Genomic DNA, 18,282 nt, shown 5'->3' with positions numbered 1-18,282 from the left:
TTATGAAATAGAATTTAAAAAAACATAGAAATTCACTTACAAAAATCAAAGATTACAGGATGTTATATTAAAGTTCTGAATTTACATGCACAAAACCAAAGAAATTTAGCAGTTATAGTTAGTCAGTTCACTTTAACTTGTGCCCTAAGGTAACTATAACTTGCACTCTTGCCATGCACTGCTAATTTGCACTGCTAATTACCCACATATTACATCACTAATAACATCTTTCATAACATAATTTCTAATATTAATGCAACCCTTGCATAAAATTGAGTCGAAACTGTACATGGCGGAAGCGTGAGTTATAGTTAACTTAAGGCACGAGTTATAATTACTTGAGATAACTATAACTCCTGCAATTCTATGGTGGTGTGTGTGTAAATTCAGAACCTAACTATAACATCCCTGCAACTTTTGTGTTTTTAAGTATATATATATATATATATATATAAACAAAGCAGTCCACACACGCAGAGCACTCCACAATGCCGGTGCTCCCACAAGGTTGGACCCACTCATAATCTTTTCAAACAAAAAGATGGGAAGCACTCCAAAAGCAGATTGATCACTGTTTATTCCGTCATAACAGCTAATGCATTTTGACCTACACGGTCTTGATCACAGCTTTTAGTCCATTCTTTGTGTTCACATTCTATACTGCTAACATCACCCTGGTGCATTCTGGTCTTTATAGTCATTCTTTAACCACATAATTTCAAGGTGTCCTCTTTCCAACATTAATAACAGTACATCAATGTAAGTTATTAATGTTGAAAAGAGGAGGCCTTGAGATTAATTGATAAAAGAATGACCATAAAGACCACAATGCATCAGGAATGGACTTAAAGCTGTGATTAAGACCGTGTAGGTTAAAAAGTGTTAGCTGTTTATGACGGAATAAACAGTGATTGATCTGCATCTGAAGTGCTTCCCATCTTTTTTTTGCTTGGATACTGGCAGTAGTTATAGTTAGGACCTAGTTTCCAAAGGAAAAGCGTTTTTGTTTTGCAAATAACTTTGGCACCGTTTGATGAATCTTCATAAAAGTTTCAAAACTAATACAACCTTTATAGTTTTGGGGGATTGGTAAAAGGAGGTCTTAGGAAAAAAAGTGAGGGTACCAAAACACGTTTTCCTCATGCATTTTCCAATAGGGATTTTAAACACGACTACAGCCCACATCGCTGGAAGGAATTACACCAAAGTGAACAGAAAGCTACTGTTAGACCTGGCATCATTTGGTGTGTTTCCCCTGTCTTTTCTCCTTCTGCCCTCCTGTTTTTATGGTATGCTGGACTCTGTTTTTGCTGGTTTATTGTCTCTGTGCACTTTACCACTGCTGAACAGTGCTAACGTGCAAGTGCTTCCTATGTAAATTGTATTGGTGATTGCTTTATCCTTGATTGGCATATTTGATTTACTCATATATCCCTTTTAAAGTTCACTGTGCGTGCCCAGTGCTTGTGAATCAAATGCTTCTAGTGGACCTGCAACACCGATTGTGCCACCCACATGGATAGCTCTGTCAACATGTTGCAGACCTGCCACTGCAGTGTCTGTGTGTGCAGTTTTAAACTGCCAATTCGACCTGGCAAGTGTACCCACTTGCCAGACCCAAACCTTCCCTTTCACTACATGTAAGTCACCCCTTAGGTAGGTCCTTGGTAGCCCCATGGGCAAGGTGCAGTGTATGTTAAAGGTAGGATATGTACTGACGTGTTTTACATGTCCTAACCATGAAGTACTGCCAAATTTGGTTCTCACTGTTGTAAGGCCTATTTCTCTCGTAGGTTCACATGGGGACTGCCTTTAAATATCTTTTAAGTGTAGTTTTCCATTGGGAGCAGATAGAGATCTGAAGTTTAGGGTCTCTGAACTCACAATTTGAAAAAAATACACCTTTTGGTTAAGCTGGTATTTAGATTGTCAGTTTGAAAATGCCACTTTTAGAAAGTAGGGATATTCGTCTTTAAACCATTCTGTGCCTCTTCCTGCTTGTGTATTCCATGTCTTAGTCAGACTGACAGTTGAGCTGTTGTGAATTTCTGCTATACGGTGACCAAAGGGAGCTGGGGTGTAGCCTGCATATCCTGATGAGTCTCCTGGGCTAGAGAGGGGAGGAAGGAGCTGACACTTACACCTGAAAGGGCTGTGCCTGTCCTCACACAATGCAGTCTCCAACCCACTGGTGTGTGTCTGGGGCCAGGCCTGGGCAAGGCAGGATCTTGTCAACAACAGAGTTTCCTTTGACGTTTGCCTACTTCAAAGGTGTAAAGGTTTATAAGTAGTGGGCCCAAAACCCTAGACTTTCAGAACACTTCTGGAGGAATGCTGCCCCTTTGCTGTGTGAGCTTTGCCGGGTTGGCCTGCTGTTGACTTCAGAGTCATCTGCTTACAGCACTGGGAACTGTGTGTTTGGTGCTGCAACAGAAGAAAAACCACTTCGATGCCGACACCAACACTGCTGCCTGCACTGTGACCTGACAATGTCACACGGAGCCGTGCCCTACATCGCACCACAACCCTGGTCTCATCGATTCCGCCACCTGATGCCGTCACCGAGCCGTTGCTTGCACCATGACCTGTGGGCCCCATACTTTGCATCCGCATCGCCTTGCACACACCGCAGCCTTGGCATCCCTGATGACACTGCCCCAGGCTAGCACTGACACCGCTGCCTCCACTGTGGCCTGAGGACACTGCTCATGAGGTACACAACACATGTCGCATCCCACACCGCAGCTCCGGTCCACCAGCGGCATCGACTCCAGTGTCGTCAACAGACTCTCCTGTCTGTACCACGACCCGTGGCCGCCGCACCACCACCTTGGCCTTACCGACAACAGCGATTCAGTAACACAATGATGCTGCATGCACCAAGCCATGGAATCACCACACATCGCAGTGCCCCACTTCACACCACAGCCTTTCTCACCGATGCCACAGGACTCCACCACTGAGGCGCTGCCTGGACCGTGACCTGTGGGCACCGCACACGCATCGTCCCGATTTGCACCCTAGTCCAGACACCATCCACACCAGCGCTCCTGACTTTGTCTTCAGCCCGGAGTTCGATCTGCTACGCGTGTGACTTCAAGGGCCTGACGACCCCGGCACCAACCTCCAGAACAGACGCCAGTGACGCTGCACTCCAGATCTCCTCACAGGGATTATGATGCCCTACATTTCCAAAGTACTGTTTGTGGGTCTTCCCGACACCGTAGCTGGCCTGCAATGCCACGGCGGCCTTTACTGTTGGATTTGTTGTTCACAATGCCATGATAGCCCCAGACCGAGCTTTCAAACTTCAAGGAACTGTATTTTTAAGTTAATTCTTGCAAAATTCACATCTTTATTATTGTATGTTGGATTTTTCTTGTTTTTTTTATAAATATTGGCTATTTTCTAAAGCTGGTGTGGTGTCTTTTTGTAGTGTTTTCACTGTATTACTGTGTGTTATGTGCAAATGCTTTACACATTGCTTTTGAGATAAGCCCGACTGCTCATGCCAAGCTACGAAGGTGGTGAGCAGGGGTTATCTGAGCTCGGTATTTCCCTTATCCTGACTAGAGTGAGGGTGCCTACTTTGACAGGGTGCAACCCGACTGCCAACTAGAGACCCTATTTCTAACAGCTACCTATTCTTCCAGGAAGTGTACTTTTTGTAAATTGGTGTAAATTCACTTAGTAGTTTTTGAGATATTAAAGGAAAAAGAAGTTTGTATATCTGGGCGGAGCCTAAGCACAGATATCATGGTGAAATCAGAATGGCTGTCAGCACTTCACCCGGAAAGTGATGGCAGCCATCTTGGGACCCATATACATAACAGCACCCCATTGAAATGCCTTGTAGTGAATGGTAGGTTTTGAGGGACACATAAAGGAGAACATATAAAGAGTGATAAAAATGTTTAGTTACAGTATAAGTCATTTGTTACTAAGGTGATTTTATTCTGTGAAAAAGCCTTCTGCTGGAACTTCATGAATCATTTTTAAGAGAAAGCTGTTTTCTCATGATTTTCCCATAGAGGTTATAGAAGGTGCTCCAGAAGCTAAGATGAGAGTATATTTTCTGTAAATTCACACTATCTTACTCGGCCATATGAGAATGAAGTCTGACATTCTCATTGAAACATATACGTCCCGCAGGAGCAGCCTGTCAGTTGATTCCTCTGTGTTTTACTGTAGCCTCTAACAGTCCTACTTATGACAAATGTGTGACATACCTGAAGCCATCTTGATTGAATCAAACCGATAAAACTTAAAACATCTAATTTAGAAGGGATCAAATTGAGGGTGTTCATTTTGTCATAGAAATTGTGGTTGGTGCTGTAGAAAGAAAAATTAGGACACGTTTTAATTGAGTCTTCTAATATCTTCTTCTATTTCATTAAACCATTCTGACATGTGGACTGAAACATGCACTTTTAACATCAGCAGCAGAATGACAGTTAACTCCCTGGTGATCAGAAGTTTACTTCAGTGTTCTAATGAGCAACAAGAGAGCTAACAGACCTGATGTAGGCTGACCTTACAGGGCAGGTGCCAGAGGTTGCAGCAGCGCAATACATCACACAGGGCAAGTGGGACAGCAGTGCAGCAAAACGGTCCATGGAAAGATATAGGGAGGGGACAGGGCTATGCACCTAGGCAACAGAGAGCAGAGGGGAATGAGGCACAGGCAGCAGGCTGACCATAGCAGACAAAGAGGTGGGACAATTGCAGCATAATAGACCAGGAAATGCAGGAGGGAGGTGGCAGGGGCACAACAGAAGACCCGACAAGGCAGGAGGACAGGATAGGGGCCTGCGCGTGAAACATGGAGTGCAGAGGGGAAGGGGGCAGGGCAGAAGCAGCACACTGACCATGGGAGGGCTAGCAGGATGGACAGTGGAAGAACAACACACCAGGGAGGGCAACAGTGAGACTATAATGGTATACACATAGACAACAGAGGGAAGGTGGGAGGGGGTCAGGAACAGCAAGAAAGACGGGGCAGGGACATGCACAAAGGACCATGGAAGCCAAAAGGGATGGGTAGGGGCTGGTTACAGACGAGAGAGCAGGGTAAGGGGCTGCCCAACAGACCACGCCTACAAGCAGGAGGAGCAGCTGCAGCACAACAGAGCATGGAGGGGGCAGAAGAGAGTGGCAGCAAAATGGACAAGGGAGGACAAGAGGGAGGATATAGGGGCATGGAACTCGGACAGGCAGGGTGGAGGTGGCAGGTACGGGCGGCAGTCATCTGACCACAGTAGGCATGTGGAAGCAGCAGTGGCAACTCAACAGAATACTCAGAGTAGAAAGGAGGGGCAGTGGCAGGTCTATGGAACATGGTGGACAAAAAGGAGATGTAGGGTAGGGGTATCAAGCTATGCACAGAGACTAAGCAGGAGGGCAATGATGGAGCATAGAACTGGGCAATGGAGGGAAAGATGAGTGGGCAGGGACATCAAGCTTAAATGGAGAGCAGTGGCAGCACAACAGACCATGCAGGGCAAGAGGAAAGGGGCTGGTACATGGACTCGGACAATAGAAGGTAGGGAAGAGGTGGATGGGGCAGCTAACTAACTGTTCAGGGCAAGCAGGAAGGCCAGTGGCAGAACAGCCACACAGGGCTGTAATGAGAGAGCAGGGGCATGGACTTGAACAATGTATGGCAAGAAGTCAGGGGCAGGAGCTGCAAGCTTCTGTGGGGACAGCACAATGCCAGGCCAGGCCCTGCACCCAACCCTCACCCCCACTGCATTGTGACGGGCATCTTACTTGACGTTAAAAAGAAAAACCTAGAATTCACTGAAAAACCAAAGGTTACAGGGATGTTTTAGTTAAGTTCAGATTTTACACAAACAAAACCATAGAAATTCAACTGTTATAGTTAGTTATTTCAAGTAACTATAACTTGTGTCTTAAGATAACTATAATTCGCGCCTTTGTCACGCACCGCTAATTATCCCATATATTGCATCACTCATGACATCTTCTACGACATCATTTTAACATTTGCAGTAATAATATTGATGAGACAACTGTGCATGGCTAGGGCCCCAGTTACAGTTACCTTATGAGTTATAGATACTTGAAATAACCCCATCTAAAACAGCAGTTTGTCTATGGTTTTATGTGTAATATCTGAAGCTAACTATAACAGAAGTTATAGTTAGCTCAGGTAACTATAACTTCTGAATTTCAGTGGTTTTGTATGAGTAAACTCTGACCCTAACTATAACATTCCTGTAACCTTTGGCATTTTCAGCGAGTGTATATATATATATATATATATATATATGCAATCTATATTTCAGGAGCCACTGTGAACTAAGGATTGTTTTATGTCACTGCATTTTGTGCAATAAAAGCACATTGACATGTATACTGCATGTCTATGTATTTTTTTTGCGTAAAATGTAGTGGTATAAACATTTACCAGGGACCAGTGAAATATAGAAACGGTCATTGTCCCTGTGAAATGTTGCTTTCATCATCAAAAGAGAAATAGCCAAAAGTACTATTGGATTGCACAGCAATGGAGTACCAGATAATGCTGTGTTATCTTAATATGTTGCAACAAAAGGCAAAAAATTAATTACCAGACCTATTCTCTGCAAGTATTATTATTTTAGTCATTTGAGCTAGAAACAATACGTTTTGTTAAAATCTGGCAAATAAGGCACAAAGTATGTGGTAAGTGTGGTGAATCCATAACTATGCCATAAGTGTTGTAGCAATATATTCACATAATTCCACTGGGTATGGCCATTATCAACAATCTATTCATGAAAGATGAACACAAGTACACCCACACATTTATTAAATGATTATTATCGCACAGTCTTCACATATGAACGTATATGCAACTGTGTAGACATCATCTCCTCTTTTAATGCCTTACTTTGTTTATTCGATGTTTCTTGAATCAAACTTTTTCCTCTCAATTTCAAAGCCTGCGTCTTTTTTTTCATAGACCCTGATGCTTAAAACCCAAGCCTAGTCTCCTTACCTTTTACAATTCTAGATTACCAGTTTTGATTCTGTATTTCACCTTAGATAAAGTGTCAATACGCATTTTACATGTTTACTTTAGATAACATGTTAACTCTTGAAGTGCTCTGTACCAGAAAAGACAGCTAACCCTCATTATTCTATGTGCTGTGCTTAGGTTGTGCAACTAGTTATCAGCGGTGGGCTACCAACGCTCCAGCTAGAAGGGGATAAAAGACAGTGATGGAAGCACAAAGTCACAAAGTTTTTTAAAAAATCAGCTAAAATCCTATCAAACCATCTCAAAATAAACTTGTTCATTTTGTGACGTTTCTCATTTCTGTGCAATGAGCAATTTCTCTGTTTTTAGGTCTTGCCTAGGCAGCACATGTGCGGTCTCTTCAAGACATGCTGTTATCTACTCTGTGTGCTCATAACCCGCCCATCCCTTTTTTTTGTTGCTTTGCGTGTCTTTTGCAAAGGCTTGCTTCTCTGTGGTCAGTGTTTGTTATTTGTCCCTCCCTTTTGTGTCGCAACCCCTTTCATAAAGCATGCCTCTATTACTTGTAGGCTTGCCGTTTTGTGCTTGTAGGTTTGGTAAAACGCATTATTTTTTTCTTTTGGTTCTGCCCGTGCTTTTGGAATGTCTTTTCTTCCTGTGTGGTCTTGTTGTTGAGCCGAACAGGTTCACCTGATGGGAGTGCTAATAAATTTGAAGGTAAAAACTTTGGGATATTGCATCCTATCTGGCGGTAATGTGTGTCTTTATGGTGCCACTCGGTGTGGGGGCTCTGTGTGGCCGCTGATGCCCTCGTGCCCTGTAGACCTATCAACCCATTTGTTATTCTGCTTGCTTTCTGTGTGTTTGCTAGTTTGTTTACATAGACCTGTGGCAGATGAGTTTGATTTTCTTTCCTTTAACAATGACTATTCTTTCATTCAAGGAAAGCCATTAAGGGGTTGCACTTTCTTTTGATTTATTTATGAGTGTTTCAGCTTGGTTTCATTTCTATAATGAGTGCATGTTTTTTGCATCTCCTTTACCTCCTTTCTTTTTGAAGAGGCAGTTGGTGGAACTCCTGAGGCCTGGGGAGTGTGACCAGTTCATGTTCTCAGACTCTGTTTTTTTTTTTCTTTTATGATGACTCCCAGGCTTGCCTCGGGTGTAGAAACTGCAGAAATTTTAGTGTGGTGAACGGCAGACCAACTCCTTCTGAATGGTGGCTTAGCTGCTTTTAGAAGATTAAATGAGGTGTTATTTTTTATTGCAGTCTGTTTTATTGTGTAGCTGTTTGAGGGGCCTCTTCTAAACAATTTATAAATCCTGCTGCGAGGCACATATGGTCGGGGACATATTTCCACTTCCTGAAGTTCAGTTATGGTGTTTTACATCTTTATATTTAACAATGTTTACAAATCTTTACTTACCTGTTGCCTTTCTGCTGATGGCTGTTTTTCTTTGTTGGTATGGGGCAACTACTTTCGCTCTCTTGCCTAAAGCATGCTTAGGCTTTTGGTGCAGCTGTTTCTTTGTGGCTGTTTAGGTTGAGTCTCATCCTAAGTCCTCTAGGCAGCACTGCCACTGCTTCTCTGGACCAGTCGATAATTCTTCATTCTTTATCCTCTAGGCAGTGCTGCTAGCAGCTTCTCTTGTCCCAGTGGAAATTCCTCCTCCTTAGTCCTGTAACCAATGCTGCTTCTCTAGTCCTAATGGTATGCCCTTATTCTTAGTCCTATAGCAGTGTTGCTGGCTGCTTCTCTGGCCCCACTGGTAGTTCCTCATTCTTAGTCTTGTAAACAATGCTGCTAGCTGCTTCTCTGGTCCCAGTGGTGATTCCTCATTCTTAGTCCAGTAGGCAATGCTGCAGCTGCTTCTTTGGTTCCAGTGGTAACTCCTCATTCTAAGTCCTCTAGACAATGATGGATCTGCTTCTCTGGTCCCAGTGGTAATTCACATTCTACGTCCTCTAGGCAGTGCTGCTAGCTGCTTCTCTGGTCCCAGTGGTATGTCCTCATTCTAAGTCCTCTAGACAATGGTGCAAAGTGCTTCGCTGGTTCCCATCACTAATTTATCATTTGAAGTCCTCTAGGCAGTGCTGCTAGCTGCGTCTCTGGTTCCAGTGGTAATTACTCATTCTAAACCCTCTAGACCATGGTGCAAGCTGCTTTGCTGGTTCCCGCCATTCATTTCTCATTTTATGTCCTCTAGGCAGCGCTGCTAGTTGCTTCTCTGGTTCCAGTGGTAATTCCACATTCTACGTCCTCTAAACAGTACTCCTAGCTGTTTCTCTGGTCTCAGTGGGAATTCCTCATTCTTTGTGCTCTAGGAAGTGCTGCCATCTGCTATTCTGCTCCTGTTGGTAATTCCTCATTCTAAGTCCTCTATACAAAGCTGCAAGCTGCTTCTCTGGCGCTGTTGGTAATTCCTCATTCTAAAACCTCTAGGCAGTGCTACAGCTGCTTCTCCAGTCCCAGTGATAATTCTTCATTCTAAGTCCTCTAAACAGTGCTGCTAGCTGCTTTTCTGGTCCCAGTGGTAATTCCTCATTCTTAGTCCTGTAGACAATGCTGTAGCTGCTACTCTGATCTCAGTGGTAATAACTCATTTTAATTCCTCTAGACAATGTGGCAGCTGCTTCTCTGATCCCAGTGGGAATTCATCATTCTTCGTCCTCTAGGAAGTGCTGCCATCTGCTGTTCTTCTCCTGTTGGTAATTCCTCATTCTAAGTCTTCTATACAAAGCTGCAAGCTGCTTCTCTGGCGCTGTTGGTAATTCCTCATTCTAAAACCTCTAGGCAGTGCTACAGCTGCTTCTCCGGTCCCAGTGATAATTCTTCATTCTAAGTTCTCTAAACAGTGCTGCTAGCTGCTTCTCTGGTCCCAGTAGTAATTCCTCATTCTTAGTCCTGTAGACAATGCTGCAGCTGCTACTCTGGTCTCAGTGGTAATAACTCATTTTAATTCCTCTAGACCATGCTGCAGCTGCTTCTCGGATCCCAGTGGAAATTCCTCATTGTTCGTCCTCTAGGAAGTGCAGCAAACTGATTCTCAGGACCCATCAGTAATTACTCATTCTAACTCCTTGGCAGTGCTGCTAGCTACTTCTCTGGTCCCAGTGGTAATTCCTCAGTTAAGTCATCTAGACAATGCTGCTAACTGCTTCTCTGGTCCCGTTGGTAAGTGCTCATGATAAGTCCTCTAGACAATGCTGCAAACTGCTTCTCTGGTCCCAGTGGTAATTCCTCATTCTCAGTCCTGTAGACAATGCTGCAGCTGCTTCTCAGATCCCAGTGGTAATTCCTCATTCTTAGTCCTGTAGACAATGCTGCAGCTGCTTCTCTGATCCCAGGTAATTCCTCATTGTAAGTCCTCTAGACAGTGCTGCTAGCTCCCTCTCTGGCCGCAGTGGTAATTCCTCATTCTTAATCCTGTGCACAGTGCTGCAGCCGCTTCTCTGGTCCCAGTGGTAATTCCTCATTCTCTGTCCTCTAGACAGTGTTGTTAGCTGCTTCACTGGTCCCAATAGTAATTCCTCATTCTTAATCCTTTAGACAGTGCTGCAGCTGCTGCTTTGGTCCCAGTGGTAATTCCTCATTCTTAGGCCTCTAGGAAACATACACAATGCAGGACCAGCCCCTGAACCACTGCATCTCCTTCCACACCCCCACCAGATCCTTCTGCTCCGCCAAAATGGCCCTGGCCACCGCCCCTCGCATCTGCAAAACCACTGCTGGAGGACGGTCTTTTACCTACACTGCAGCGAAGAGCTGGAACAACCTCCCCCTGCACCCCAGACAAACTTTGTTGCTCACCATCTTCAAGAAGAACCTTAAGACGTGACACTTCGAATGAACCCCCACCCTCATGGTTGAGTAGCCGCGCTTTACAAATACTGATTGATTGATTGATAGGAAGTGCTGCAAGCTGCCTCTCTGGTCCCTTCGGTAATTCCTCATTCTAAGTCCTCTTGACAATGAGTCAAGTTGCTTCTCCGGTCCTGTCCGTAATTCCTTATTCTAAGTCCTCTAGGCAGTGCTTCTAGCTACTTCTCTGGTCCCAGTAGTAATTTCTCATTCTAAGTCTTCTAGACAGTGTTGATAGCTGTTTCCCTGGTCCCAGTGGTAATTCTGCATTCTTAGTCCTGTAGAAAATGCTGCAGCTGCTTCTATGATTCCAGTGATAATTCCTCATTCTAAATCCCCTAGACAGTGCTGCAGCTGCTTCTCTGGTCCCAGTGTTAATTCCTCATTGGTATTCCTCTAGACAGTGCTGCAGAAGCTTCTCTGTTCCTGTCAATAACTCCTTTTAAATCCTCTAGGCACTGCTGCAGCTGTGTCTCTGTTACCAATGTTAATTCCCCATTCTTAGTCCTCTAGACGGTCCTGCAGCTGTGTCTCTGTTCATCCATCCACTACGCTTCACAGCAAAACACACAGGTAAAATACATTGCCATTTACAAGGCCACTAGGCTAACTCTCAGAAATGCGAGTCTTATTGCACTGCTAATGTTTTTTTTTCTTTTTAATTTTAAGACTTGATCATTTCAGCTTTGAAACTTAACTTGATGTTCAAGAGGAATGTCTGAAAATATCGCAGAATCTTGCAGTCTGAGTATTCGCCTGCCACGATTCGTTTAGGCTGACATTTGAAAGGGGTTGTGCTTATTATAATTGTGTTCTCAGTAAATCACACACACTGAGGGATTTGCAAGATTCCTGCCCTTTAAAGAAATGTAACACTCACCAGAACACAAAAGCTGCTGAAAAGAACGGAATCATTATGTTAGGGTCTGCTATGCACATATCTGAAGTCTCCTTTTTATGGGCACTCACAACCTTGGGAAAATATCATCAACTGTTTTTTACTTTTTCCCCTCAATTTACTGATGTCTGGATAAGTCATATTTTATTACTTTTTCTTCCATCTTTGCTTCACTTGCAAATTTCATTATTCCACTATGATTTCCAGTCTTCTTGAGCAGCTTTACAATTCTTTCTCTTCTGATCTGCAAGAAGCAAGTCCAGATAGGTAATTCACAAGCTCTCCCCTTCAGATGACACCCCGTTTTAGTAAAATATAGCAGATTACATTTCGGTATTTATTTTGCCCGCGGCGATTTCGCTAAATAGATTTGAACATATGTTCAAAAGCCCATTCCAAACTCCTTTTCTGAAAGTTAACTGGAAATGCGAAAGTGTGTTTTGCGTCGTAGCGATAACACAGCCATTAGTCGCTCATACTTAAAACAATTGTGAATAAATTGTTGAGACATTAGCGCAGAATTGCGGATCCATGCTACTGGAGAGAGAGCACTAGCCAGCAGCTTTGGGAGGGGGGCGGGCGGGGCACACACACACACAAACACACAGACTCATTCTTTCACACACAGACACGCACGCACGCTCATCCATTAACAGCACTCATTCCATTCAAACATGCACGCACGCACCAAACATTCATTTTACAAGATCACACACATTCATTCTTTCACACACACACACACGCACGCACTCACTCACATCCATTAACAACACTCATAACACTCAAACAGGCACGCACGCACCAAACATTCAATGTAAAACATAACACACATACATACACACACACACACACTTACCTTTAGCCTCCAGGTCCCAGGAGGGTTGGGACTGCTGCCTTCCCTCATTGGCTGACCTTAGGTCAGCCAATGAGGGAAGGCAGCAGTCCCAGCCTCGTCACAGAGTGGGATGGGGTCAGTGAGACTGCTGACCCCACCCCACTCTGTGACGAAGTGTCACTGATTGACAGTCGCCCTGGGCACTTCAGGGCTTAAACCTGAAGCGCCCAGGGCGAGTATCAGTGGGTGACGCTTTCCTCGTCACCCAGGGGAAGGCCTCGAGGCACCTTTGCTGGGCCAAGGAGGTCACGCCCATAGGGGTTGTGATCTCCTCAGCCCAGCAAAGTTCAGCTCAGGCAGCCAGGAGTCTGCGCAAATCGCGCTTGGCTCACTCCTGGCTGCCTGACCTGAACATGAAGAGTGTCTGTCAGGCTGACCTTTGTTCAGCCTGACAGACACTCTTCATGGGGTGGGGGGGCGTGGCCCCTCCGCCCTAAAGGACGGCCCGCCACTGCTAGCCAGGTAGGACATCGCTTGTACAAGTCGTTGATTTGTACTCTTCTTGTCGGAAAAAAGGAAAGCATCAGAATTTAGGAGAAATCTTAGGCTCACAGAAGTTTTTTTTTAAATAGATATATTTATCCCAAAAATGTCACATGGATTCTGTCACTGCGCTAACAATTTCCACTTAAAACGTACTTTGTGTTTTCGACACCACACGTCCCTGTGAAATATACGTTTGCAGTTGTGTTTCTACTGTTATTTTGTCAAAGAACAAGTGTGCGCAACCGAGGTTTAAATTAAACGAATGCTTTATATAAACAGCAAACTGTGAAATACAGGTTCTCAGCCACCCGGGAGCTCTAATACAAACAAGCGCGGGAGACAGCGCTTGTATTTTCTTTAAAAAATGTTGCCCCGGATTTGCCGCAATTTCGAGTCAGTAATGTAATCAAAAATATGGGGGACCCGGCTCCAAGGCTAGGGTTTCAGGTCATTTCTACCCTGCGCTTTTTTCATAATTTTACATTATTTTTTTTTGGGACTTGGCTGATCTCCGCACGTGAACAGTAAGATTGGCCTCTAGATATCTACATTTGTTTTTTCTTAAATATTTCAAAAACTACTGAATGGATTTACACCAAATAACAGAAATGTCTATTTCTGGACCAGAACCTATCTGTCTGCCAAACTTGGTGTAATTCCATTCAATGATTGGGGCTGTAGTCATGTTCAAAAAGGGAGGAAATGTGTTCTGCCTTGGACCCCTTTTTCTCAGCCCCCACTTGATGAATCACCCTTAAACTTTCAACAAATCAGCTGAACAGACTGTCAAACTGATTTTGAAAATGTTGTGAACATTCGTCAAATGGTGCCAAGGTTATTGGCAAAACAAAAAGGGCTTTCCCTATGGAAACTAGGTCCTAACTATATCTCCCTACTGGTGACACGCAACAGTCTGGATTTAAGGTACCCTGTTCAAGTGACCTAACTGGGTTCCTGAAGCAGGCCTGCACTCCATTGCAGTGGGCCAGAACATGAGAGTTTGTCCTGGTCTGACACAAAAAGATAACTACAGTTGGCGCTGTACACCTTTTGGCACTATTTTCTCCAAAAACTTTGAAATTCAACATCTCTGGTTCCACTAACTGGATTTCCACCGTTTTTGTCTTGTTTTATTTATTAAATATCATTCTATATTTCTAATACACTTGTGTGCTCCTTTTATGGTGTTTTCACTGTTTATCTGTTTGAAGTGCGCCACAGATATTTTACAAATTGCCTCTGAGTTAAGCCTGATTGCTCTGTGGCAAGTAGGGGTTGAGCGGTGGTTGAGGGTTGAGCAGAGGTTAATTTAGAGATTGCTTGTGACTTCACCCTGACAAGGATTGTGGTTGCTACTTGACTGGGACTTACAACCCAGTCAGCCAGTAATCCAATTTCTCACTCTGAGCCTATTGACTTGATTTCCTCCCATGATCCTTTAGGACCAAAAGTATGTTTTCTTACGTCTGGGGTTAGGTGCTAACCAAAAGACCAGAATAAAATGCAAATATTGGGAGTAATGATTCATTGTGGATTGTTAATCAAAATCTCATGTTTACTAATAACAAATAATAGTCACGCATATTTCTTTTGTTGACATCCAATATACTCTTGTTAAATATAAATAATCTTGAATTTTATATTTATTTCCGTCAGAACAATGAGGGGCAGAATCTAATGACAAAGGTTCTCGTTGCTCTGGAAATGTACTCCTGCAATGGTTTAGGATTCATGGATTTCACTGTTCCCACTTTGTCACAAGTAGGTATTTCTTTTATTGAACTGTATGTATGTTATATGTTAAACTGCATTTGAAAGATGTAGCCATTTTTTGTTGTTGAAATGACTAGTTTTCTGTTTACAGTAATATTGACTGACATTTGAGTCATTGAAAAAAATTAAATGTGTTTCCTGGGCCTTTGCAAATACTGGACACTTAGAAAATAGATCCGAAATTTAAATTATTGAGTGTAGTTGCAGTATATTAAACTGAAGAAAGTGGTAGAAACGGTGCATATGTATTCAGTGGCTTCATTCTTGTCTAGCCGTAAGTTTCTCTTGGTATTTTTTTTCGTGATTACTTTTTCCTCTCAAGGTATCAGATGTATATGCTTCACCCTTGAAGCCCTTATGCCAAGCACTTGGAGAACAATGCAATATAGTGAAGGCAATGGGATAACATCGGAGTACTAGGGCAGCTGGCTTTATTGCTGTGCAGTACAACAAATATTGCTATTACACAGCTTTTTCACTATGCCTCTGAACTACAGACGTTTCTGAAAAAAAATCAAGTAATTGCCCTCTACAATGTTCCTTGTTCATATGGACCAGATTGTGTATAGCACTGATAGCCTGATTATCGGGCTTTATTGGGATTTCACTGGCAACCTTAAATTAAATTTGTGTAAAGGCCTGATTTTAAATCTAGCAGTACGTCAGCAAAGAAAGGCTGTGTGGATGTTTTGTGCATGAAGAGGGCAGGGGACATGAGACATTGGAATAAATAGGGTGCAAGCCTACATATGGTCTTTGAACATCTGCAATCCTACGGCAACAGTTACTCTTAGAAGGAAAGGTACAGAAACAAGTTTTCGGAAACATAAGCTGTCAGAGCTCACAGTTCTGTATAAAGTTTGAAAACAGTGCAGAAATAGATCTTTAAATGATTATTGACATGTGGATGGAATTCGACATCAAATGTAGTGGACCTTACTAATAATAGTTACCAAACATTTGGCATGTAGCATGTCATGGGTATTTTGCAAAGTGCTTATTCATCACTGAAGTTGTTACTTGTCAGTAGTTACAAACATTGTATAGGTAATCAACTCAATTGTGCTAATTTTATGGACCCCTGAAAGATTAGAACCTATGCCCTCTATTATACTAAATCCTCTGTGCCAAAATATTGCCATTGACTCATTAATCATATTTTTCTTGCTTTATGTATTGCATTCTTGAGAGAAGCCGTTTACTGTGTTATATAAGTCGTTGTAAATATGCAATATAAGGAATCGGACGTACTGTCAGCTTACTATGAGACATTACTTAGTGATTATTTTATGGCACAGTCTATGTGCTTTAAATGGTACTTTGAGTGACTTGTTGTGGAGTGTTTAAATCAGTTGAGTCTCTACGTATGTATTGTGAGCTTGTATTAATGTGTGAAAGAAATTAATGAAATGATATGGATTAAGTGTAAAGTGTGCAAGGACTGTCTTGGAAGCAAACAGTAAGAAATGTATGGGTGTCCTATTTGCAAAAGGGGTCTGTGAAAGACTGCTTCAAAGTGTGATCACCATCTTTAGAAAAAAAACCTCTTTGTTAAATATTGATTCACAATTATTATAATTTAGTTATATTTTGCTTTAGGGTCCCTCATTCCTAAAATGTTCCTAAATTTATGTTTGGGGAATTTTGGGTGCTTTGTGCTAATGGTTATTTTGATGCATTTACTTAGCATTGCCCTCACTACTCTCTGGTTGCAGGGGCAATAAGGAGAATGTTTAATTTAGAAAGTAGTTGCGTTGTTTCCTGCATGTTTCTCTAGCATAATCTACTGTAATCTCACAGTGAATTAACTAGGATACATTGTTCACACCTGTTACATAATTTTAAAAGGCTAATAATTGCCAAGTTTTCTCTTGAAAGTGGTTTTTGAATTGTATTTAGTAGATATCCTTCACAAGAGGTAGGATTGCCTACCATGTTGCACGGAATGACTGGGAAAGTGCGTGGGTGGAACATGACACGGAGAGGGATCCAGTAGGAAGGACAATAGAAAGAAAGAAACATTGGGGTGCCAAATGTGTGCACTGAAGCTACCATGATTGAACAAGGTACACAGCGGAGAGTGGTTTAAAACGTCGCATTCAAGTAATCTTTCTCACGACGTCTTTTCACCTTAAAGGCTATTTGCATGTATGTTTGAATGTCAAAAACACACAGGAGCCGGTACGTTGCCATTTATACCTGCTTCTTTCAGATAAGGATATCTGTGTTTCTCTCCAGGTGGATGTTTTAATATGTAAACTGTCCTGTCTTTTAGAAGCATTCACTTTGCAATGGAGAAATGGAGTTGTGTGGTATGCGCTTCAATATGCAGAAGATGTCTTGTCACGCTTGAGGTCTGCTTGTGCAATTAGACCTTAGGCAAGCTACAGCAGACAAGTGGACCAGGACAACCAAGACAAAGTGTTTGTTTTCACTCAGAAGGAAGGGAGGGAGATTGGTGTATATCAAGGCAGCTTTGCAAAAATGTTGCTGTTGCAGAGGTCCTGTATTTCACTGACCCTCATTGGTGAATTGGCTTGCAAGCTAGTAACTGGCAGTACCAAAAAGAAAGTATATGGGTGTGCATACCATCGAAAAGCTTATGCCGACTATGTTGGATTACTTACTGAACATTGTGTAAATCCCTTTTTTTCCCCAAAACTCAAGTCAGAATTTTACTTGCCTCGACTGACCTGATTCTGAGACTCCTATAGAACCAAAGTTCATAAGATGGGTGTCACGTAGAAGCTTTAGTGTGTCACAAGTATCCCTCAACAGTGTTTGATCTTAAACGTTGTGTGTTGCACTGTGCTCAGTATAGTTTCTATATGATGATAATTATGCTAGCCAGGCGTTTTGTCTTGAGTCACTTCTAGCTCAATAGCGATTGATATTGAATAAAAAAGCTTTAATAACTTGGGCTTGGTAAATACAGCTCCTGTTCTGTGTTCCAGCCACTTTTGGCCTTAGGCTGGTATACTCTTTGGATACAATCTACACTGCCATTTGCTATGATGGGATACTGAGGCCTGCTCTGCAACACCACACGCTGGCAACAATTAGAAATGGAAAATGAATGAGGCAATGCCAAGACTAAAGAGGCGACTTAATTGTGAGCACCCATCTGATTGAATCCATGTTCCATGTCTTTCTAGCTTGGTATCTCACATTCTGTAAATTGGGTGAGAAAACCATGCTATGGACTTCCTGGAAACCAAACTCCAACTTGATCCACTTAGACTTGTAGTCCCACCTTTAAAATGTACATTGCTAACAGTATCTAAGCAGAGCATCTGGGAGCATTTGATGAAAATGCGCACCTTTTCTTGATTTTGGTCATAGTAGTTCCTTAATCTCTTGAAAAAAATACGAATGTTGTCTT

General features: G+C 42.7%; 1 protein-coding gene across 2 annotated transcripts in view; it reads left to right on the top strand.

Moving 5' to 3' along the window:
* Window positions 1-18,282, top strand: part of CFAP46 (cilia and flagella associated protein 46) — a 1,580,346-nt gene that overhangs the window by 558,974 nt on the left and 1,003,090 nt on the right. For both annotated transcript variants that reach the window (XM_069239769.1, XM_069239768.1), the window contains exon 23: window positions 14,784-14,888. In XM_069239769.1, the coding sequence (XP_069095870.1) occupies window positions 14,784-14,888 (105 nt within the window). The remainder of the gene's footprint in view (window positions 1-14,783; window positions 14,889-18,282) is intronic.

Source organism: Pleurodeles waltl, chromosome 6 (genome assembly GCF_031143425.1).
Source record: "Pleurodeles waltl isolate 20211129_DDA chromosome 6, aPleWal1.hap1.20221129, whole genome shotgun sequence".
NCBI lineage: Eukaryota > Metazoa > Chordata > Amphibia > Caudata > Salamandridae > Pleurodeles > Pleurodeles waltl.
This window is presented reverse-complemented; position numbering and strand designations above follow the sequence as displayed.